Below are 24838 nucleotides of genomic sequence, written 5' to 3'. Positions count from 1 at the left end.
GCATGGCGACCCGTTCATCCAACCCAGCTGGAAATCATGGGTGTGAGCCATCAATTAAATGTGATCACACAGATACATTCAGCGTGGTTTGTTTGCCGAGGAACACACCTTGGATTGTGTCTTTTCAACATAGAAGCATGATTTTTTGAGCCACAAATTTTTTGAACATTGTGGGCCATTTATTTTTAGGCTGTTGGGGAACTCACTTGCACATCATAATCACACAACCAAAACCTGTTTCTTGCCAAACAAACCTTGTAGATCTCATCTGTAGATTGGTCGGACAAAAAGATGGTGGAAAAATGGCATTTTGTACTCGTTATGATGTTTGGTAACCTGACCAAATATCAAGTTATCAACCATATATATATATATATATATTTGGTGCTATTGAAGGCACAGTACTATTTAGTATAAATCACTTTCTTTTTATATTTTTTTGTAGATTGGACCTTATGGATGTGATCTACCAGGCTTGTTTAGTAGAAAATAAGCTTTGAATTATATGATTTTGACATGTAAGCAGATTTCTCAAGAGCTTAAAAAATCAATGGCCCACAATGCACTGAATTTTCACAGCTCAAAAATTGTATTTTTAGATCTAAGTAACATGATCAAAGGTTTGAGCCTTAGCAAACAAAACACACTGAACATATCTATGTGGTCAGATTGGGCCAATAAAGCTTGTACCTATGATTTTCTGCTCAATAGTTTTGTGACTTCAATCGCACCAAATATTAACCCTATATGTGTGTACCACAATAACAAAATTTCCTGGTTGGAGAAGTGATGGGTTCCGATATTATGTAGTTTGCTCTACTGTCCATTATCCATATTGTAATGCAAAGTGTCTAATGAAGATTGGGAAGTTGAATATTTATTACCAATTTTGTTGTGAATAATTTGTTTGCACTTTGCACTGACATTAGCATTTATAGCTTCAATAAGTTTATGGAATATTTAAGTTTTTTAAGTTCACTTAATATATTTTTTGCTTCTCTCTCTCAACATGTCCCACACTTGCTCTTGCATTCATTTCTTGAAATTTAACTCCATTAATTTGTAACGATTATAACATCAGGCAAGGAACCATGACAATGTGATCCTGGAATGCAGGTATTGCAAAGAGACATACATATGTACACATGAACACATGAAATGAGTGAGAACAATAGAAGGTTCAAGATATTAGCTTTAGGACGTTAGCATATGCTATTTCACATATCTGCAACACATGAAATGATGCAGATATGCTTGGTACAACACGATAGTTCTAAAAAATTATTTGGATACAAGGACACGGACACATATAATTCTTAATCTAAAGCAATAAAACATGAATATCATCTCAAGTACAAAACCTTGAAACATCAAATACTAAAACTAAGTTGAAATTGAAATGTGATGTAATTGATGGCAATTTTTAAAAGAAAAGGAACCCAAATAAATATAAAATAATTAAATAAATAATCAGGATCATAAAAAGAAATTGGTTTGACTGTATCTGACATTGGTTTGACTGTGCCCATGAAGTGACCTTGTGTGTCTGAGTGTCATATCATTTTGTGTTGACATTGGATACACATACTAAGTGAAGTTTTCACGTGACATGGGGCATATACTGTTATGTGTTATTGTTATGGGCCTTCTGGCTATTTAACATTGTGATTTATGCAACTTTACGTGGATTTCCATGTTCGTTACCATTATTAGTCTTACCTTGCTGATGGAATAACACTAGGCTAATATTTTGCAATCTTATTTGTTAAATCACATCTATGTTCTGAAATTTGTAATCTATTCTTTTAGCTTTGATGGAAGTGAAACTAATCAGGTGAAGTATTTCTTACTAGTACTGTTGCCAATCTTTCTTCTTATGCTTTTTGCAGGTTACACATTCCAAGTGCTGTATCTCTTCTTTTCAGCAATTATTTTCTCGAGTATCTATCACTCTTCCATTACTGTTGTCATGTTCAACCTGATGATCTCTTGTCATTGCAGGCAATCACAGCAGCAGGAACAAAAAAGGGGGAATTGTTCTTGGCTGATATCAACACTCAGCTGAAGAATAAAAATGTTACGACTGATATCAAAGTGGACACAAACTCGAAGGTGAGATAATATATTTTTCTTTTACTTGATAGAAAATTCTATTTTTGTAATTACACCTCTAAATGTGTTTTGCTTTATATTGATTCACTTGCATATGTTCAACATTTATGAAAATTGCAATATAAGGTCACTGTCCTATAATTTTGTTAAACTTATTTAGAGGTAAAATTATGAGCTATCATTTTTGCATGATCTGCTCATAAATACTTTATTATTGCCAGCTTCATACAACTGTGACTGTTGATGAACCAGCACCAGGACTGAAGACTATTTTTAGCTTTGTTGTTCCAGACCAGAGATCAGGCAAGGTATGCAACAGTCAGTCTTTTCTTCTCTTTGTTAGTTTTTTGATGGAAAAGTTTTCGTCAAACGTCATCTTCATGATTTGGTTTTATTGCCATTTTATTTATTGGTTAGGTGCTAGTTTTGATTTTGTTTTATCAGTTAGGAAAGGAATCTATGAATCTTAGGCCAAGAGCATGTAATATGTATATAAAAAAAGCAGAATGCTTTTTTAAATTACTTATTTTTCTCATATGAAGTTATTCTTCATGCACAGGTTGAACTTCAGTACTTGCATGACTACACAGGGATCAGCTCAAGCATTGGCTTGACTGCGAACCCTGTTGTTAACTTCTCAGGAGTCATTGGGAGCAATCTTCTTGCCCTTGGAGCTGATCTTGCATTTGACACAGAAACAGGGAACTTCACCAAGTACAATGCTGGGTTGAGCTACACTAATGCTGATCTCATTGCTTCCTTGACCTTGTAAGTGGTTTCTTTTCTATTTTTCATTTTTAATCTGCTTGAACACATTTTTCGTTTCTCGTCTATGCTCTTCTTTTGTCATAATTGTACACCTGAACAATAAACGTAGACTTTTATCACACACTGAGTATCATGCTCTTTTTCTTATCCTTGAACATCTGTTAATCACCATGACAGCTTCAAGGTCTTGTTCCCAAACAATGAAAATTAAATGTTTGGACATCTTGCTGATCAAACTCAGTTATGGGCGGGAGGCATTTATTTGCGCACTGTGATGCTGAAGAGAAAATTCCGATGGTGTGGACTGGTATTTGTGCACTATGACATTCAAGGGATAGTGCAGATGGTGAATCATAATCCTGACATTGCAAATGATAATAAACTCATTAGATCTTGAATTCTTGAACCACTAGTTGGACCCATTGCCACTGTGAGATGTGGGTGGAGGTTTCTTGTTGCCAAGTTCCCAAAGATCTCAGTATACTCTCTAGCATGTGGACTAAAGAACCAGCACTTGGATGTCAGGGTCATGGTTTGCAGTCCAACATAGAAAATGTGGTAACCATAGTTGAATTTTTGTTTTTGGTACTATAGCTATCTGAAAAGAAACCTTGATCTATCTCATTGTAGAACATCTTAAAATTTCTCACTAAGGCATAAAAATGCATATGATTTCATAAATCCTGCAATTCGACAACATTATTTCGAGCAGAGAAGTGTCCTTATTGAAGCATACCGGTATCATGGATACTAACCCCTTTTTTCAACTGTGCTTGGCGTTCACTGTGCCTAAAGTACTATTAACAGTGACATGACACAATCTTGAGGTGCCTTAAGGCGAGATTTTCACTCTGGTTTATTTAAATGACCTGGCACAGGTAGCCCATGTTGACAATATAATATTGTTGAGCTGCTTAACAATCTTGACCCTGTTTGAGGTTGGGTTATTTGCTTGAGCAACTTAAGGCATACTCATGTAAACATGGTTCTGTTATCCATGCACCTCTTTCAGTCTAATCTTTTCTTAGTAATAGCACAATCGGCCACCACCTCAGTAACGGTCCCTTTTTTCTTTAGTTTTTGTTTCTCCTGTTTCATTTATGGATTAGGGTTTGATTATAAAGATGGAAACTCAACCAACTCCCTTTGGGAGTTTTTACATGTTTCTATGTGCTGATAGGAGTCTCTTTATCGTCACTGGCTTTGGATTCCAACTTGAGTGAAGCTAGATGGGTGGTTGAATACTTGATCTGCATATTTTTATTTGTGTATTCAGGATCAGAAGGGTTCCTGCAATTTAATGACATCCTTTGAATGTGACATCAATGTTCAGTTCCTTCTTTTTCATTTTCCGGCCAACTCATTCTGTTGGTGCCCAAGAACTGCTAGTAACGGTGATGTGTTTTCATGTTGCAGGAATGACAAGGGGGATACCTTGACGGCTTCCTATTTTCATACCGTAAGCCCTCTCACAAGCACAGCTGTTGGTGCTGAGCTCTCTCACAGCATCTCAAACAATGAGAACACTCTGACAATCGGTTCTCAGCATGCGTTGGACCCTCTTACACTGGTCAAGGCTCGGTTGAACAACTATGGCAAGGCTAGCGCACTCATCCAGCACGAATGGAGGCCAAAGTCTTTGTTCACAATCTCTGGTGAGGTTGACACGAGAGCGATCGAGAAGAGTGCGAAAGTTGGTCTTTCCCTAGCTCTTAAGCCATGAATGTTTTGAGGGGCTGGTTGATTGAATCTATCGCCGCGAGGAAAAGCCAAATAAGGTAGAACTGGAACTCCGGTTTTTGCATCACAGTATTTTTCGGAAGTCATTAGAGTTTTGCTGTTTGTTTTGAGAATGCAAAAAATAATTCTGGCCATGGCAAGACCAGGGGAACCAAAGGAACCAAATCTTTGTCATCCTTTGTGTTTCTCAATCTTACTCTTAAATGCTTTGAGATGAGATTCATGGGGTTTCATCTGTTCCTCTCTCCTTCGTGAAAGATTTCATTTCTGTGCATCCATGACATTGATTGCCCTTATGCTGTAGCTACCAACGGCAATCTGCATGGATCGTAGGGTTGTTTGTTTGTTTCATTGAACAAGGGTGAATATTTGGAGAGGTTGCCCTCCTTCCGTGGGAATGGAGTCGAACAAGATTTCCTGCCAAACAGGAATGCTGCTTGCCACTTGTTCCAGTGTTTTAAGGGGATTTAGTTGAGAAATCATGTCATACCACTTCAGGAAAATTGTATCCATGACGGATTTCCTGCCAAACAGGAATGATGCTTGCTACTTGTTCCAGTGTTTTAAGGGGATTTAGTTGAGAAATGATGTTATCCCACTTCAGGAAAATTGTATCCATGGAAATGCTGGTACCAAGGTTTGCCAGATTGTATGGTCATGGAAAGGCTTCTAACACGAGGTTATCATGCTCAAGGTTGCCCCCGCTGGGGTTCAGACCTGAACCCAAGTTCCTCAGTTAAGATGGTGTAGCTTTAACTGCTCCGGTTACCTTGTTTCGACTCCCATTATTAGCTTAAAATCCCCTACAAGGCTGAGCTTCTAAAAAGGTTTTTGGAGCAAAATCAAGGACTCATTTGGCTGGACCAAGTCGATTAAGATTCAGTCTAATCGAGATGGCAAGAGTCAAGAAGTCAGGACCGTCTGTAGCATGCTCTTTCCAAGACATTGAAATACATGGCCTCATCGGGTATGAGCCTTTCATGAAACGAGATGTGGTTTGTGCTCGGCTTGAAAATGGCTAGTTTGAACTCGTAAAATATGCTTGTCAAGGATGAAAAATAGGTATTTGGCTCGGCTCAGCTTGCATAGGCACACTAAGTTTAAATATATTTTATATCACATAACATGCTATATACAATCGTTAAAAGTTTGTCTTGCAAGCAATAAGTTCGGAATAAAACCTTATTGCTTTCAAAATTTTAAACCAGCTCGAACTTGGCTCGTTTAACTGAAGTTTGTCATGAGCTTGAACTCGCTCAATTTGCCTAAAAAAGGCCCAACTTGAACACTCCATGTTCGTCCTTTCATTTGCCTTGATTACCAGCATTACAGTTACATGAAGATTTAACTATTTGACTTGTGATTCATGTGGGGTCTATAGAGTGACAAATCGTTTTTTTTCCTTTTTTGTAAATATTCACAGCCAAATCTCGTGCTACTTTGATTTTTTTTATAAATCTTGCATTTTTGACGGAATATATAAATTAAAAATAAAAACCAATTTTAATTGATTTTTACAAATAATTTATTTTTAAAAAATAAAAATTAATTTCTGGTGTTTTTATCAAAAAATATAAGCCAGCCAAATAGGTCAGATGGTTGACACGTCAACACTACTACCTATGAGGTGCTTGGTCGTGTAAATGGTTCTAACTCGAAGCAGGTTATATGCCCCCCCCCCTCATGATGGCTGTTAGCTTCACGTGTTTGGGGGTCCCAATGATTGCCACATATGTAAGCACGTGCGACTTGTATCCCCGTGTTTGTTAGCATCAGTTAGCGTTGGAGTTCGGTGCAGTTGCAAAGACTTAAGTACCCTTTTCTTCATGGGTGTTATAAAAATGACGATTCTAGAAAAGCAGTGGTTGCAAAGACTTAAGTACCTTAGATGGTTATTTAAGACTCAATCCTTGCACTACAAGATTATTCGAGAAAGGAATCCCTCCTGAAGAAGGTCATTAACATCAATCCTCTCTCTCTTCTTTCTCTTTCTGCCTTTGTGCACATCTAGCAGATGATCCTAAACTGCTTCATCAAGTACCGACTGACTTGCGCACTAACTGTAGCATGGTTCAACTTGATGAGTTGTGGAGCCTGATTAAGAGTTTTTGCCCTTACAGGAGGGGGGTCCCGGGGCTCTCTCAACGCGGGTTTTTTTTGGCCTTGTATAAATTCTTTCTTTTCTTTTCCTCTTGTAATTGTCGAAAAAGATCAATAAAGTGTTTTGTTTGATCGTAGTGCTCATATGTTTTCTTCGGTTGTTTCTTGCTCGAGGTTTTTGTAACACCCTTTCCTTCGATTTTTTTTTGCTACGCGATTTTCGTAAATCGTTACTCGATTTAGCGATTTGCCATTTTTTTTGCTACGTGATTTTCGTAAATCGCTACTCGATATAGCAATTTACGAAAATTGCATAGCGATTTGCCATTTTTTTTCGCTATGCGATTTTCATAAATCGTTACTCAATTTTGCGATTTGCCATTTTTTTGCGCTACGCGATTTTTGTAAATCGTAATGCCGAACACTGCCCCCTTGAGCACGATTTTTGCCGTGATTAGGCTGTAGTCGTCAATCGTCCCGATGGCAGTCTTGAGGTTCGTGATGAAGAAGCCGGAGAGGAATGTGCCATTCCCGACGCCTATGTTGAGCAACGGCAGGGTGTCCTGGAAGGCATAGCCTTGATCAAAAGTATTGTCGACGTAGGGGTAGATGGATTGTAATTTGAAAGACTTCATTGTAGGTGTATTGGAGGAAGATTCCGTTGTAGGTGTCCTTCGAAGGCAAAAAAGGTGGCACTGCAGTCGGTTGCTCGCTGAACGAGGGTAGCATTCTGACCACTACTAGCAGAAAGAGGATGATGATCACCATCGGATCACCGACTCTTTGCCTCCCTTAATTTCTTCTCTAGAGAGAGAACGAGAATTTTACAGTGTTTCACAGAGAAGGAAGAAGAAGATGACGATGAAAAGTACAAACAAAAAAGAAAGAGAGAGCGCTTCAGGTTCGTTTTGCTGTTTAGACTTTGAAGAGTCAACATCATCCTCGACTTTCTGGATGAAGGACATTTTTATCTTTTTTTTGAATTGTTGTTTCCCTTTTTTGGAATGAATGACATTTTTATCATTTTCTCGAACCTTCGTTTCATGGCAAGAATAACAAGAAAGAGTACTTAAGTCTTTGCAACCACACCAGACTCCAATGCTAAGTGATGCCGACATACATAGGAATACGAGCCCCATGTGCTTACATAAGTGCCCGAACATGCATTGTGGCATTCAGTGCATCTTCGGGGAGAACACACACCACCCTCTCGTTCTAACCAACTTGGCTCAATAATTGGCCTAATTATAAAGGCTTTGATAAGTTGGGGATCGAGTATGTTCCAAGTTTACATTTTTATTGTATAAATATCATGTTAATATCGTGATATTTTACAATTTATAACCGCATCTCTAACTATACTCGGTATTTCTTAACATAGCTCGAGACAACCTCTGATTTCTAGTCAAGATGCGTGCCTTTCTTGGGAGCCTATGAGTATAACCGAGCCATGGTCACTGACCCGGGTCCTTGATCTGTGTTTCATTGGCTCCAAACCCAATTAATTAAACAGAGTAGGGTGGGTTTGACTTAGAGAGAGAAAGAGAGAAAGATGGTCGGAGGTGGGGAAGAGCAGTGGGAGGCGTTCCCTCCTGCGCTTCGATCCCCGAAGGACGTCATCAATCGCATCTTCTCCCAACTCGATTGCGTCGATCTTCTTCATTGCTCCCTCGTATGCAAGTTATACCCCTCTCTCTCTCATGATTACCTTTTTTGTGGGTTTTCTTTCTTGATTCAAATCCTTTTATGAAAATCCCTTTGTTTTCGCCTCCCCTCCATCTGTACTGTTTTCACTTTGATTTTTGAGCTCGACCACTCTTTTCTTTTGTAGTGTGCTTGCATATATTTCATTCATGAAGTGAACCAATCCTTTTGTTTCTTAAATTTCGCGTCTATCGAACACCATCTTCGATCAGTAGGATTTATGAGCAATTTGGAGGCTTTAAAAGGAATATGGTTTGATTAACAGGCGCTTGTTCTTTTTGTTGTTAAGGCTGGATTGTGATGATTTATTTGAGCCCCAACAAATATTTTAATTGATTAAAATACCAATCAATATTATTTGAACGGATATCTCTTTTGGCATTCGAAAGAGGGTTTATATACATCCATCATCAATTTCGAAGCAGGCTTATATGAGCAGGAGTGCAGACATTTGGCTTTTGAAATTTGGAGTATTGTTTTCTGCTAATTTTACGAGGTCCAATCAAGATTGTAGTTCAAGTTTGATAATGTTGAATTTGTTTCTTTAGGCAATTTGCATCTTTTTGGCGAGATTCGTGATTGGAGTTGTATCTTGTCTATGTGCTTTTTAGCAGCAAAGTTTCCCCTTCTGAGTACAATTGCTGACAAGGTTGTTTCTAAGGTGATTATGGTTATTGTGATATTACTTGATAACAGCTTGCCACTTTTCATTGATTGCCAAAAAAATGGGGGGGAAATGAAAGTATAAGAAAAGAAAAGATGACAGCAATGGTGCAAGGCGTGCAGAGAATTGCCACAACTTGAAAGTGAAAAAATCAACTTGACTCGTATTCCATGTGACGTCTGATAGACTAAGAGACCTAATTGTAAGTGTAGTTGAGACTTTTTGTCCTAGTTAAAGGTGAGCGGAGCACCATTAGACTGATCCTGAGTTCAATCTCCAGTCTTGAGTTGAGTCGATGGTTAAACTTCACTTTCCCTTAGTCTTCCATTTTTATTCTTTTCTTATTTCTGCTATTGGTGCTTCTTTGTCAATTGCAACCCTGGTTTCTATACAGAATGTTCTAAATAGTTGTCTAAGTTTAATGAATCTTGCTTATTTGTTCAGAATTTTCTGCTACAAATCCGACGAGCTTTAGCCAAAGCATATCTTGTTTGAATCAGGTTGCCATCATTTGGATCATCTGGGCTCAAAAGAGGTGGTCTTTTGGTGGAATGACATGTCATCCTACAAGGTTCCATTCTCTACATTTTTAGCTGAGGTTCGTTATAGATCATTGTTTGCGTGCATGAGGCTAACATTGATGGCATATGAATGCTGCTCACTAAGGAGTTGTGTCCCTCATGCCACTCTTATCACGATGCCACTGGGGGATTTCACAACTACCTCATGGACATCTTTCTTTAGGTACCAATACCCAGATCTAGTTCAAGAAATGCATGTCCTTGCCCAACTTATCTTGACTTGCTATCACTTCTAGCTTTTGGGCCAATTAAAATAGCAGTTTATAAATAATTGAGTTGGGGATTATTGTCCCTGCTTCTACTTACTATCCTCGCATACCTAAGAATGCCTGATGACAATATTGAGTGGAACCTGAGTTAGCATAAGTGTTAAAGTATATATATACTCATAATAATGTAATAGGTAAATACCCATTAGGGGTATTTTTGTTTTTTTTTTACTTTTTGTTCCACCTTTTCTTTTATTTTTTTTGTCAAGGACATTACAGTCTTTGTAATGCCCTTGATAAAAGAGTCACTCGGAGTGTTCCCAACGACTATATTTCTAGCCGTTGGGAACACTCCCAATGGCTCTTTTTTATCCCTATTTGAGTATAAATAAGGGATGCATCCCCTCTTGTATTCATACTTTTCTCAAGCACTTATTGAAATAAGATCCTATATTTTTATGTTCTCTCTCTTGCCCACTAGTGGGTTTTGTGTTTGTGTTTGTATCTTGACCCATAAGTGGTCTTTGGTTGTGTATACTTTTGTATGTTTGTAAAGCTCATAAGTATCATCCTATAGTTATTTCTTGTATTTCATGACATGGTATCAGAGCACGAGGTATATTTGAAGTAAAGGAGCGTTCACCAAGAATACGTAAAGGAGGAACAAGTGATCATCAACTTCATTGCTTCAGAAAATCCCGTCATCAACACTTTTTTCTACCTCCTCTATCTATCTCTTCTCAACACATGTTCTCTTTTATCTCTTTTCTCTTGGTACTATGGTTGAAAAGAATGTGGTTACGGTTGTTCCTGTCAAATTTGATGCGAAGAACTATAATATGTGGGCAACCGCTATAAAAACAATCTTGATTGGTATGGAGTTGTGGGAATATGTTGATGGTTTCTTACTGGAACCTCGACCTATTCTCACTAAATCTATTTGTGGGAAAGACGGAATAACCAATGAAGAAACTCTTAAGGGAAAAGAGAGGGAAAAGGCTCATTTGGACTACAAAAAGGCCTTTAAAGAATGAGAAGTTGGCCGTGCCAAGGTTTTGTCCCTATTTATGAGAAGTATGTATGAAGAACCTTGTGAAAATATTTTGGAGTTTAAAAGTGCCGATTAACCGTGGGTTTTTATCAAGCAAACTTACATGCAAAATGATGCCACCCATAAATGAGAATTACAAGATAAGATTCACAATTGCAAACAAGGAGAAAAAAATGTTAGAGTATTATGGAACTCTCAAGAGGTTGTGGGACCAAATGGCCAAGATGGAGCTTATTTGGGATACCCCTAATGATGCTCACCTTAGGAAAAATCTAATTCTTGGTAAGCAATTTTTCTAATTTATGAAAGGACTAAGACTCCAATTTGAACAAGTTCGGAACTTCGGAATAATATCATCCACCATAAGCAAGAAGAGCTATCAACTATACACGAGATTTTTACTCAAGTTTGCATGGAAGAAACGAGGCTTAAATCCACGATCGAATCTAAGGAGTCCAAAGACAACGTGTTGGCAGTCTCTAGACCCGGTGCTAACACTCATTTCTACATGCCCTCTTCTCTAAAAATAACTTTGGGAGACAACACATCAATAATGAGAGAAATGATGGGAGAAAGAAAATCATTTGTCATAACTGTGGAGAACCGAGACTTTAGCTGTCAAAAGCTTCACTTAGGCCGCCTAGGCTGGTTAGGTGCAGGGCCACCACCTAGGCTTATGGGTCTAAGCGGTAGGTCCCTGTTTTTTGACCTAGGCTACCTAAGTTATTCCCACCTAGATTGCAAGGATATGGTTATCATTTTTTTGTCTTCTTTATTTTTTTCTTTTTCTCTTTTTCTTCTTCTACCCACCCAAAAAACTTGTTCTTTGTTCTCTTCTTTTTTTCTTCTTCTTTTGCTTTCCGTTTTGCCTGCCTATTTTTTTTCTTCTCCTTTTCTTCTTCCGCCTCCTTTCACCCCTCCGGCTTCTCTTTTTCTTCTTCTTTCGCTGCTTTCTTCCTTTTTCTCCTTTTCTTTTTCTTTTTTTCTTTCTTGTTTTTTCCTTTTTCTTCTTCCTCATCTTTCCCCTCCACTCTCTTCTTTTTTTTCTTCCTTTTATCCCATTTTATATTTTTTTTGTTGTTGTTGTTTACATGTATGCATGCGTTTTTAATACACACGAACACACACACATATATAAAATCTGTTTTTTTAGTTATCTGTCTATTTATCTATCTATCTATCTATAGGGTTAATCTAACATTAAACTACTTGTGTTTAACATTAGATGGATTCAACCTTATTGAAATGACTAAAATACATTTAAAAGAAGGCATTTTTAAAAATACATGATTACTTTTTGCGGTAAAAAATGTAAAGTTACTTTTTTGGAAAAAGTGTTTGACTTTTAATTCTCTCCAAGTTCAAAGGACCTATAATGCCCATAAAAGTAAGCATGCATTTTTAAAAGTACAATTCTTTTAATGGTTTTTTAGTTATTTTAATAAGGTTTAATCTATCTAATGTTAAATACAACTAGTTTAATGTTATATATATATATATACATATATATATATATATATATATATATATATATATACATATATATATATATATATATGAGAACGGGGTTTATCCTATCCCCTTTTATTTACGTTAGTGTTAAGACTCCAAATATCAAAGTTTTAGGTGTTTTATGCTCAATTTGAACCATTAGATGTGTTTATCAATAATTATTTATTGAGAAACAAGCTTTGTTTGAAATTGATTTGATGTAAGAAAATGTGAACGTCTTATCATGAAATTTTAGTACGATATCAACCATTGATTTTTTTGCCTATTTAAAATACGCATATGAGCATAAAGATGCTTAATCAATTACATGTTCTCCATTTAGCAACAATTATAAACACATCTTATGGTTAAGATCGGTTATAAAACATCTAAAAACTATAATTTTTTGAGGGTCTTAACCCTGACCTAATGAAACAGGGCCAGGATAATCCTCTCTCTCTCTATATATATATATATATGTGTGTGTGTGTTTGTGTATGTATATAATCGGATGGTGTGCCCCAAATTTTGGTGTATGTTCAATATTATGCAATTTAATGAATTTTGTAACATGTTACACTAAATTACACACTTTATCCATAGTTACAATCATACATTTGTTACTAAATTTAACTATTTATTATAAATTTTTTGCTTTTCTTGTTTTATTTTTTTGGTCTCGTCTAGGCCGACTAGTCCTTTTAAGGGTCTTCCGCCTAGGCTCCAATTAACGCTTTTGACAACTAAGACCGAGACACATCAAGCCATATTGCCCTGAATTCAAATGAAGGGACGAGAAGAGAGTATCTACTCTAGAGGCTTCTAAAGAGGACAATGATGCAACCAATAAAGATAAAAAATCTATTGGAAGCATGTCATTGTCCCAATTGATGGAAGAAGCCCTACAACCGTTCCTTAAAGGCTCATCCTCCATAACAGGTGCCACAGTCTCTTCTTCCTCACTTTGCGGTAAGATTTCTTGGCTCTTAGATTCAGGGGCCTCTTTTCATATGACCCCTAATAGTTCTGTGCTCTCCAATTGTGGTATTAATTCAAGTAGATCTAATGTGTTTACCGCCGACAGTTTCTCTCTTGATGTTAAAGGAATTGGAGATTTTAAAAATTCTTTAAATTTTTTTATTTCGAAAGTTAGAATTGTTCCAAAATATAATTTAAATTTTCTTTCAGTTTCCCAAATAACTGATCATGGTTGTAGTATCTTCTTCACATTTGACCTGTGTTCTATGTTTTTGAGACATGCCAAATGGGTTGTCGTATCCATGTCTAAACGGGTACGGGTATCGGGCGCAGTGCATGTACGAGTACCAGGCGCAATGCGGGTACGAGTACCAGGCGCAGTGCGGGTATATTGTGGGTGGGGTCTCGCACTGTGCCAGGTCATGTCTATATCAGACTCGAAACTCAAAATAGAAAAAAGCAAACTCATCCCCCAAGACCCTTGACACACTCTCTCTCTCTCTCTCTCCCTGGTCTCTCTTGAAACCTTCGACTCTCCCTCTCTCTCCCCCTCGTCTCGTTCTTTTTTTTTTTGTTTTCATTATTTCAAACCCTGGGTGTGATTCAAGTGGAGGTGCGTGAGGAAGTAGATCTGACTCAGGGTCATCCATTTGTCAACGGAGATCAACCCAGATCAAGGTTCGCCCTGGCTCAGATCTACTTTCTCACGCCATTTTTTCAAAACCCTTTCCACCTTTGATTTCACAAGAAGAAGAATGGGAGAGAGAGAGATATAATGAAGAAAAACGAGAGAGAGAGAGAGAGAGAGAGAGAGAGAGAGAGAGAGAGAGAGAGAGAGAGAGAGAGAGAGAGAGAGAGAGAGTTTCTTCTTCTTCGATTGTCCCTCCTCGTTCTCCTTTTCCTCCTCCTTGGTTTTCCTTCATCTTTTTCTCCTCCTCCTCCTCGTGCTCCTTGTTTAGGGATCACAAAAAGTAAGAGAGAGGCAATGGGGGTCTCCTTTCTTTTTATTATAAAAGGAAAAAAAATCTCAATAGCCCCTCCTATTTTTCAAAAATTTCATTATAACTTCTTTTATATTCAAAATATCAAATTCCTCCTCTTTTTCAAAAATTTCATTTAACTTCCTTTTATATTCAAAATATCAAATTCTCTTCTTATATATATATATATATATATATATATATATATATATATAGAGAGAGAGAGAGAGAGAGAGAGAGAGAGAGAGAGAGAGAGAGAGAGAGAGAGAGAGAGAGTCGTGTCCCCGTACCCACATTTTTTTGGAATTGTCGTGTCGTACCCTCTGTACCTGTACCCGTAGCCGGGTGACATAGCTAGTGTTTAATATAAGATCTCCAGTCTGAGAAGCAGATTAGGAAAGGGCATAGAGAAGATCTCTATTACATGGATCTATTGATTATTCTTAAAGATACCTTTTGTCTCAACGTACACAAATTGAATATTTTTTGTGGCAGCATAGACTAGGTCATCCTAATATTTCTAACTTATCCTGTATCTCATTTGAGAAAATTTTGTAATGAAAAATTTCAATGTACCGATTGTATTCTTGGGAAAATGAAAGTCATTCCTTATCAAGAGAGAACCTTCTTTGCTTCCAAGCGACTTGAATTAATACACTCATTTATGGGGTCTTGCTCCTATTATTTCAAAAGGTAGATATACTTATTATGTAATTTTTGTGGTTGAGTATTCTCGGTTTACTTGGGTTTACTTTCTTAGGCACAATTACGAAGCGTTTGAAACTTTCAAAACTTTTCATAATCTTGTTACAAGCTTTCTTAAAACCAATATTTCTATCTTCCGTTCTGATTCATGGAGAGAATTTTTCAAATGACTTTAAAAACTATTTAGAAAATTATGGCATTTTATATCAAAGATCATGTGTAAGCACACCTCAACAAAATGGTTTGGCCGAAATGAAAATAGGAATATAATAAAAACCACTAGAACCTTGCTTATTTCTAAACATATTACAAAACATTTTTGGGCAGAAGTTGCCCTTGCTACAATTTACCTCATAAATAGACTTTCTTTAACCAAACTTCAAAATATTTCTCCCTATGAAAAACTTTATAAAACTACTCTTGATTTTTTAGATTAAGGACTTTTGGATGCAAATGTTTTGTTCTTACAAATAAAAATGACAAACTTTCTCTCAGAGTCATTCTTTGTATTTTCCTTGGTTATGGTGAAAGCCAAAAGGAATTTAGATGCTATGATTTTAAACATGATAAACTCTATATTTCAAGGAATGTTACCTTTATAAGCAAGAAAGTTTCTTTGATATAAATGTGCCTAAGGAAGAAATGATTACTCTTTTCTAGAATTAGTTCCTAAATTTAATGATGAATTGTTAAATAACAATGTTGATATTGATAATGAACCTGATTCCAACATCCGGTGTGGTGAGTCTCATGACATAGATCGTGAACCACTAGTTATTTAATATAGGAGAAGAGGAAGTGATAGACCTTCGAATGCCCTAAACAATTATTCCAACTTAGAAAATCAATAACCAAGTACTCTTAGAAAATACAGACACATAGACCTCCTGATAGGTTTGTATCCTATAAGACTTTTACTCCGCAATATAGAGCATGTCTAGCCAAGATCTTTTCTTATTTTGAACCTTTCTCACGTAGCCAAGCCAAGAATTATCTTGAATGAATAAGTGTTATGAATGAAGAAATAGGAGACTTAGAAAAACCCAAAACCTAGGATTTAAAAGATCTTCATGGAAAGAAAACAATATGTTGTAAATGGGTGTTCAAAGTCAAAACCAAGAGTGATGGAACTTTAAACTGACATAAGACTAGATTAGTGGTTGAGGGTTATTCATAAGATTATAATATAGATTATGATGAAACATTCGCTCTAGTACCTAGGATGACCTCCGTTAGAACTCTTATAATTGTAGTTGTCATTAAATGTTAGCCTATTTAACAAGTGGACGCCAAGAATGCCTTCTTTAATGGTGAATTAAAGAAAGAAGTTTATATGGATCCACCACCTAGATATGAAGTTCCTGTTGGAAAAGTGCTTCACCTAAGAAAAACACTTTATGGTCTTAAACAAACTCCTAAAGCCTGGTATGATCTGTTGAGATTAAGAGGTTTTAAGTTTAAGTTTTGTTAAACTGTAGGTTATTTGATATTTCTTGTTTAATGAGGGACTTGTATGTAAATTTTTTACATTGGCCTCTCTCTATTTAACATAGAGATTAGCTCTAATCAAAATAAACGAGTTCTCTCTCAGCCGATCTCTCTCTCTCTCTCTCTCTCCCTCTCCTCTCCTCTCGTCTGCCTCGGCTCTGGTGCTCCTTATTCAAGTCGCCACATGGTATCAAAGTTGTGGATCTCGGGAACCTGAAAACGTGACCGTTCTACACCAAATCGTAAACAGGTGTGGTTATTTTTTTTCTTATCTAATTGCATGGATCTGATCACAGATCTGATGTCTGACTAACGTCATGACACAGATCTGTAATCAGATCTAGAGATCGATTGCAATTGAGAGTTACGGAAGAGCAGGCGTAATTTTCTGTTTCGTGGAAGGGTTTTTTTTTTTTTTTCAGGCGCGATTTCTGTGCCATGGAAGCAAATGCAAGCAACCTGTTAATCAATTTTTTGTTAATTTCTGTGTCGTGGAAACAACCATCGTGATTCCTGTTTTCGTGAAAGTTTTTTTTTCAGCAGGCGTAACCTGTGTGCTGTGGAAGCAGCATGCTAATATTATTTTTTTTTTGTCATGGAAGCAGCAAGCGTGATTCCCTGTTTTGTGGATTTTTTTTGGCTGTCGTGGAATTTATGTGTTGAGTGCAGGTGCTAAAATCGGACCATGAACAAGTTGTCATGTTGGACGCTGTTCTGGCTTTCTCAGATCTATATTTCTGAGTTGTTTTTCCCATTGTGTCTGACGTGGGTTGAATAGTCAGGTGCGGTCGTGGTATTGGCTGATGCGTGATTGTGAAACACGCTGCTTTCTGTGTCAATTGTAGCCTGTCATGAATTTATTTCTGGTGTAGCAACCTTTGTGTAGTCGTGGACTTGGCTGACGTGTGATTATAAAACACGTTGTTCAAGTGAGTGAATCTGGATTTTGTTTTGGCAGCTGCAATAGCATCAAATATTCAGTATGGGTGAAACTTCGAAATGTGATTCCAAAAATGAATATATTGGGGAGTATAAGGCTTTTGCAAATCCCTTCTTGTATGGTTCTTCTGTGAGATTGAATGAAACTAACTATGCAGGTGGTCTAGAACTTTTATGATGTCGGTATCTGGACATCGTAGAAAACATATTTTGTTGGAAAATGAACCCAATGAAAAGGTGGGAAAATACGTTACGTGGGACGAAGATAATGACATCGTTATGTCATGGATCATGAATAGTGTCGAACCCCATATTGCAGATGGTCTAATTTACTATAATACAGCCAAAAAGATGTGGGACAATCTTCGAGATACGTACTCACAAGAGACTAATGTGAATCGTATCCTGCAAGCCGAACAAGAGATATATAATTTGCAGTAGGGAGATCAGACCTTGGCCCAGTACTATGCCTCCGTCAAAGCTGCGTTTGAAAGACTCAATGCTCACATGCCTCTTTGTTGTTCGAAGCAAAAGGATCATCAAGAACAGACTATGGTTGCTCGGTTTCTCACAGGTTTATCTTCATAATTCTCTGTTGCAAAAGTACAAATGTTGATTGGATCAGATGTATCTACTCTTGCTGATGCATACAATCGTCTGAGTAGACTTGCGATCTCTCTTCCACAATCTCACCCTGTGTCCCAGTCATCTGCTCTAGCTGTCTCATCTGGTTATGGGCGTGGAAATATTCAGAATATCAGAGGACGAGGTCGTGACAGAGGTATGGGAGGCAGAGGAAAACTTCAATGTACATTATGTGGAAAATCTAGACATTTAGAAGATCGTTGTTGGGATAAGCATGGTCGGCCAACCTCTTCTTCATCAAAGTCAAATGCTCCAAAAGCAAATGTTACTACACTAGAGGCAACAAATGCACATGATAATACCTCTGCAAGTGATAGTATTACCCTCAGTTGAGCAGAATATGATGAGCTGATAGCTCTTCGCCCTTCGAGCTCCTCCTCTCCTGTAGCCGGTGTTGCCTGCTCAACAGGGAATCATCTTCATCTGAATGATAGTAAGTGGATTATTGACTCTGGTGCATCCAGACATTTGTGTGGAAATTCGCTTGTCTTTTCAGATCTAAAGGATATTATTGTTCATCGAGGAGTCTCATTAGCCGATGGGAGTTCCTCAACAGTTGTTGGTCAAAGAAATATTTCTATATCCTCCACCTTACAGTTGAAAAATGTTCTTCATGCTCCCAACTTTCCTCAAAGTTTACTCTCTGTTAGTTGCCTTACAAAAGAATTAAACTGTATAGTGATATTTGATCCGATGGGTTGTCATTTTCAGGATTTGCTGACGGGGAAGAAGATTGGTGGAGGCTATGAAGAAAATGGAGTCTACTACCTATATCATCCAGTGGGTAATGTTTATGCTGCAGTGGAACACTCATCTAGTCCTGTTCAGTGGCATCGTCGTCTTGGTCATCCTTCATTTTCAAAGCTTCGTTATGTCTTTCCTCAAATTCCTTCTACTACATCATTTCAGCGTGAAGCATGTCAGTTGGGCAAGCATTATCGAAGTTCATTCCCTTCGAGTCAGAGTCAGTCCAGTCGTAAAGTTTTTGAACTTCTTCATGCAGATGTATGGGGTCCTAGTAAGATTCCTATTAGGACTCAGTGTCGATATTACCTTGTTATTGTTGATGATTTTTCTAAGTTGTCGTGGGTGTTTTTAATAAAAGAATGATCTGAAGTTCCAATTATTATCAAATCCTTAATTCTTGAAATAAAAACTCAGTTTGAATCTGTTGTCAAGATTGTTCGCACTGATAATGCTCGAGTTTAAATCAAAAGTCCTGCTACAATTTTACCAAGATCATGGCATTCAACCCCAAACTACCTGTGCTTATTCATCTCAACAAAATGGGGTGGCTGAGCGAAAACACAGGCACCTGCTTGATGTCGCACGAACCCTTATGATACAATTCAATGTTCCTGCGTTATATTGGAGTGATGCGATTATCACTGCTTGTTATCTGATCAACCGCATGCCTTCATCTTCTGTGGGTGATCAAATTCCATTACATATCCTAAAACCTAATGCCCCACTCCTCTCTTTCTCACCAAAAATATTTGGATGTGTTTGTTTTGTACACAAACTTGGCCCTGACCGTGATAAATTAGCTGCTCAAGCTGCAAAATGCATATTTATAGGTTATCCAAAAAATCAAAAGGGATATCGATGTTATGATCCAATTTCTCGCTGAGAGTATGTCAGTGCGGATATATCTTTCTTGGAATCCATTCCATATTACTCTAGTACCGGTTCCCTGATGCAAGTTGATCCAGCTGAGTCTTTTCCATTACCTATACCTCATTTTCCTTTGGAATCTGTGCCCTCATTACCGAACCAAACTTCATCCTTTTCACGATTTAATAATCCTTCATTGGTATATGTGCGTAGAGCTCCACCTCCTCCAGTGCCTTCATCTTCTTCTTCTCCTGAGGTAAGTACTACTGACAATAGTGATCTTCATGATGATGATAACAGGCCAATCGCTCTATGAAAGGGGACACGACAATGTACCTTATATCCCATATCTCATTTTGTCTCCGATGTCAGAATTGAAAATCAGATGAAAACTTTTATTTCAGCCTTATCTGCTGAAACTATTCCTCTGAACTATCAACAGGCAGAGCTAGATAACAGGTGGAAGCTGGCTATGCAAGAAGAAATAGATGCTTTATTGTCTCATCATACATGGGATCTAGTTGATTCCCAGTGGATGCTGACATTGTTGGATGCAAATGGGTATATACAATAAAGTACAAATCGGATGGTTCTATTGAAAGGTATAAGGCCAGATTAGTAGCAAAAGGATATACTCAGACTTATGGTAAACTTTTTTTCCTGTTGCACGGATGGACACCATTGGTCTTGTTCTCTCAGTAGCTGTTCATCATGGTTGGAGCTTGTGTCAATTAGATGTGAAAAATGCATTTCTATATGGGGATCTATCTGAAATAGTTTACATGCAAAACCTCCAGGATTCGAGGTTGAGGGGGCGTGTCAGAAGGTGTGTAAATTGAGAAAGGCGATTTATGGCTTGAAACAAAGTCCGCGTGCATGATTTCAAAAGTTGTTTGAAGTGATGTCACGCTTTGGTTTTAATAGGTCAGCGGCAGATCGTACACTATTTATCAAGAAAACTAACTCAGGCATAGTTGTTATGGTGGTATATGTGGATGACATCATTCTTACAGGAGATGATGTGAAAGATATTGAAGCCACAAAGGCTCATCTTTAAAAACACTTTGTTACAAAAGACCTTGGTTCACTAAGATATTTTCTGGGTATAGAAGTTGCCAGGAGCCGTGAAGGGATGGTTTTGTCTCAACGGAAGTATGTTCTTGACTTATTAAAGGAAACTGGAATGTTGGGAGCTAAACCAACTAATATTTCCATGGATTATAAAGTTCAGTTGTTTGAAGAAGGGTCAAAACCGGTTGATAGCAAAAGCTATCGGTCACTGGTAGGGAAGCTACTATATGTAACTGTGACTAGGCCTGATATTGCTTTAGCATTAAGCAAAGTTAGCCAATTTATGGACAAACCAACTGAGGTACACTGAAATGCAGTTATAATGATTCTCAGGTATTTAAAATCTTCTCCTCGAAAAAGGTTATTATTAGGGGTGGCAATTTCTGACACGACCCGCCAACTCGCCTCTTAGGCGGGTTCGGGTTGGGCTTAAGCCAACCCGTTTAATAAACGGGTCGACCCGCGTAACCCATTTATTAAACAGGTCGGGTTCGGGTTGGGGGTATGCCAACCCGCCAACCCGGCTGACCCGTTTAATAAACGGGTTAGGCGGGTGGGTCAACCCGCCAACCCGACCCGCGAACCTGAAAACCCGTTTACCCGACCCAACCCATTTATTAAATGGGTTGGCGGGTTGTGTCGGGTTACCCGTTTATTAAACGGGTCAGGTTCGTGTTTGCCACAGCTGACCCGTTTAATAAACGGGTCGGGTTCGGGTTGAGGTATGCTGACACGCCAACCCGACCCGCCAACCCGACCCGATTGCCACCCCTAGTTATTATCCAAGAAAGGTGGAACTCTGGAGATAGTGGCTTACTCCGATGCTGACTATGTAAGATCTGTAGTGGATAGAAAATCTACCACAGGATACTGTGTGTTTTTAGAAGATAACTTAATTTCATGGAGAAGTAAGAAGCAAAATGTGGTTTCTAGGTCCAGTGCAAAATCAGAATATAGGGCTATGGCCCAAACAACTGTTGAATTAATGTGGGTTCATATTGTTCTACATGATCTTCAGGTGAAGGTTTCCTCTCCTATGACCATGATGTGTGATAATAAGGCTGCCACATATATAGCGAATAATCCTGTCTTTCATGAGAGGACAAAGCATATTGAGGTTGATTGCCACTATCTAAGAGATATGGTTCAAGCTGGTCATATCACTACCAAATATCTAAAGTCGGAGGACCAAGTTACAAATATGTTTACAAAGCCTCTTGCTAGACCAAATTTCTCAAAATGCTGTGACAAGCTGAGCATGATTGAAAGAATGTGAGATGAGTTATCAAGCTTGACTGTATACCAAGTATCAACACCCATGTAGAGATCAAATGTCGGCAGTGTGTTCTTCCCATCATAATTTTCATACATGAAGGAAGTTCGAACCAAGTACCTTTTACCCCTGGTTACTGGTGTCAAATTGTAACAGTTTCTGTTGTAAACTAGAAAGCTTCTTAGTGTATAGTGTATTGTAGATCGTTGAGTTGCTGAGGAAAGCAGAACTGACATGTTTATTGACACCAGTGTCGATGTACTCGTCGTCTGGAACATATAATAAACCAATTTCGTTGGTTGAGCTAGAATTTTTGGGTAGTCCATAGTCAACATTGATGAATCCTGCAAAAGTTTGATCGATTTGTTAATATTTCTATGTTTTGACAGATTTTTTGGGTTCTCATGCATATTATATACAGATTGTATTGTCAGACCCTTAAAAAAATCATGGTTTTCTTTCGTGTGCAGTAACTTTGCATTAAAAGAAATCATCATTCAAATGGTTCTGTGATAAAACCCTATTAATTTCAAGCTGAAATTCATCTGCTGGAGGTACTCAGATACTTTTCGGATGCATCTCGCAGCATTCAAAGTATGCTAAGATTGCAAAACTCTTTGATGCTAAATTGATGCATCATCTTTTTCTTTCAAATTATGAATTTCCATTACAAATTATCATTGACTTCCTATTTACTTTTCATGCTTTGGTGAGTAACATCAAAATAACATTTTCTTTTCTTTTTTCCAGCCCAGGCCAAATTTTCTCCACATAACAAATATGTTATTTGGGATTCTCTGGAGGAAACTAAATTAGATGTAGGACGAACATGAATAAATTAAATATGAAAACAAAATATGATTCTTAAATTTCAATAGAACAAAGTATCTTGAAAAAAAGGGTAATCATACAGAATCAAAGGATCTGGGCATGAGGGAGAGAGAGATTACGATTTGTACCAGCTAGCCATAGATGGCAATGGTGAAGTCTAAGCAGACGCAGAAATGGATGTGCTCGTCGAGTTGCTGCCTGGACCTCCATCAGACAATCTTAACGAGGGCAGAGGCAAAGTGGTTGCCATGGCTATTGGCCACCGGCAGATCGACAACGACCAGGTGATCGAGGCAGGCCACCGTCACTCCACTTTCGGGAGGTGATAGAAATGGCTTTCCCGTCGACCCACTCCCCCCACTCTCCAAAGGGGTCGAACCACCGGACGGCCCTTTATTCAGCCAATCTGAAGCATCACTCTGGTTTCATCCAACCCTGAATAAAACCATTACGAGGGAAGGCTACTACGAGGAGAGCGTTCTGCAACCGCTAGACGACGGTGATGAAGAGCCTTGCCCGGCGCCGGTGATGAACAACCACCGCTCGTCCGCCTGCTGCACAAGAGAGAAGAGGTCGGGTGTGCCCGTCGAGAAACAGTTAAAATTGTTCCTTTTGTACCTGTTATTTTCGTAACAGGGGAGGGGGTAGAACAAAAATAACATGCTTTTATGAACGCGGCGGACGCGCAGAACGTCGTCCGCCGCATCCCATGTTTGTTAGAAAACGTGTACATTTTGTCCCGCGCGATGCGTGGAACGTGCTATCAAACATACCCTTATGTGCATGGTTGCTACAAACCTTCTAGTGTGGGGTTTGGAAATGGAACGCTATAAACTATAAAGTTTATGTTAATTTTTTTCTCTATGATTACACAAATCTATTTTGATATGCTTAAATTGTTTCTTGCCTCTTGATGAGGATGATATGGCCAATGTTTATGCGGATCTTTGGTGATAGAAGAGGTTCTGCTATTTTGTTGGCAGTTTCGGAGGCTGTATCATCAGTCATTTTATGTCTAGCAAGTGTCTGAGACGTGTAGACACATCTGTGCCCATGCACATATATTCTTCATGAAAAATATTGTTTATTCATGCACATAAATTAGTGATAATCAAAAGGAGAGAAATCTAGTGCATCTTGGAAATAAAAAATGGACCTGCTGTGAACCTGAGCAGTGAATTCTTACTTTTTTCTCTTTAATTTTCGTTTTAAACAACTGCTTTGCTGCTAATGGAAAGAAACTGAAATATTTTCGCAATTTTAATCTGCATTCCAGACAGTGGTACAGAGACTCTGCAGAGCTGAGGGAGGGTTGGAAGAATGAATATCTAGAGGCTTGTAACATAAGTGGATTGTACATCAAAAGGGAGACTCATCCACCATCAGCATCATGTTCCATCAGGGGATTGCATAGCTGGTGCTTCTGATTATTTGGTGTTGCATTGGCCCAGATATTTAAGGAGAAATCACTATGCTTGTACAGACTAAAATGAATGAAAGTGCTTGTGTGTGAACTGGGTGGATATCAACAGTAGATGTGGGAGACTTGACATAAGTAGTTTATGGATGTCATGTGTATTGTTTTTTCAGTAAGGTGATCAAATGTGCACAATGTTTTTTTTTTTCAAATAGTTTCCATATGTACTGTTAGTTACTTGATCAGTAAACTATTTTGTTGTATGGTTTATCAAGTTCTTTCCCTTGCCTTGTGTGATAGTTGCTACATTATCTATCAACGTTTGTGATGAATCAGATGTACGAAGCATCACTGTAGAGTTGATTATGATGTTGTCTTTTGCCAATGTCTATGAACAAGCTGCATTGACTATGTTGATGCACCAAAAGGTGGATATCCTGATTTCCTGCTGTCGTGGTTCCTTGAAGCGTTTAAAGC

General features: G+C 38.1%; 1 protein-coding gene across 5 annotated transcripts in view; it reads left to right on the top strand.

Annotated features, from left to right (window-relative positions):
- The window catches only part of LOC149829482 (mitochondrial outer membrane protein porin of 36 kDa-like), a 32248-nt gene extending 7611 nt beyond the window's left edge, over positions 1-24637 (top strand). The window contains exons 3-9 of one of the 5 annotated variants that reach the window (XM_090015972.1): positions 2002-2112; positions 2334-2420; positions 2672-2880; positions 4297-5682; positions 8973-9085; positions 9589-9659; positions 24221-24637. In XM_090015972.1, coding sequence (XP_089872098.1) covers positions 2002-2112; positions 2334-2420; positions 2672-2880; positions 4297-4603 — 714 coding nt within the window. In that variant the 3' untranslated portion in view covers positions 4604-5682; positions 8973-9085; positions 9589-9659; positions 24221-24637. Of the gene's footprint in view, positions 1-2001; positions 2113-2333; positions 2421-2671; positions 2881-4296; positions 5683-8972; positions 9086-9532; positions 9833-24220 lie in introns of all 5 variants that reach the window. The other 4 variants (XM_090015971.1, XM_090015973.1, XM_090015970.1 and 1 more) reach the window with 4 other exon arrangements.
- Positions 24638-24838: the final 201 nt, after the last annotated feature.

Source organism: Nuphar pumila, chromosome 8 (genome assembly GCF_984573655.1).
Source record: "Nuphar pumila chromosome 8, dmNupPumi1.hap1.1, whole genome shotgun sequence".
Lineage (NCBI taxonomy): Eukaryota > Viridiplantae > Streptophyta > Magnoliopsida > Nymphaeales > Nymphaeaceae > Nuphar > Nuphar pumila.
This window is presented reverse-complemented; position numbering and strand designations above follow the sequence as displayed.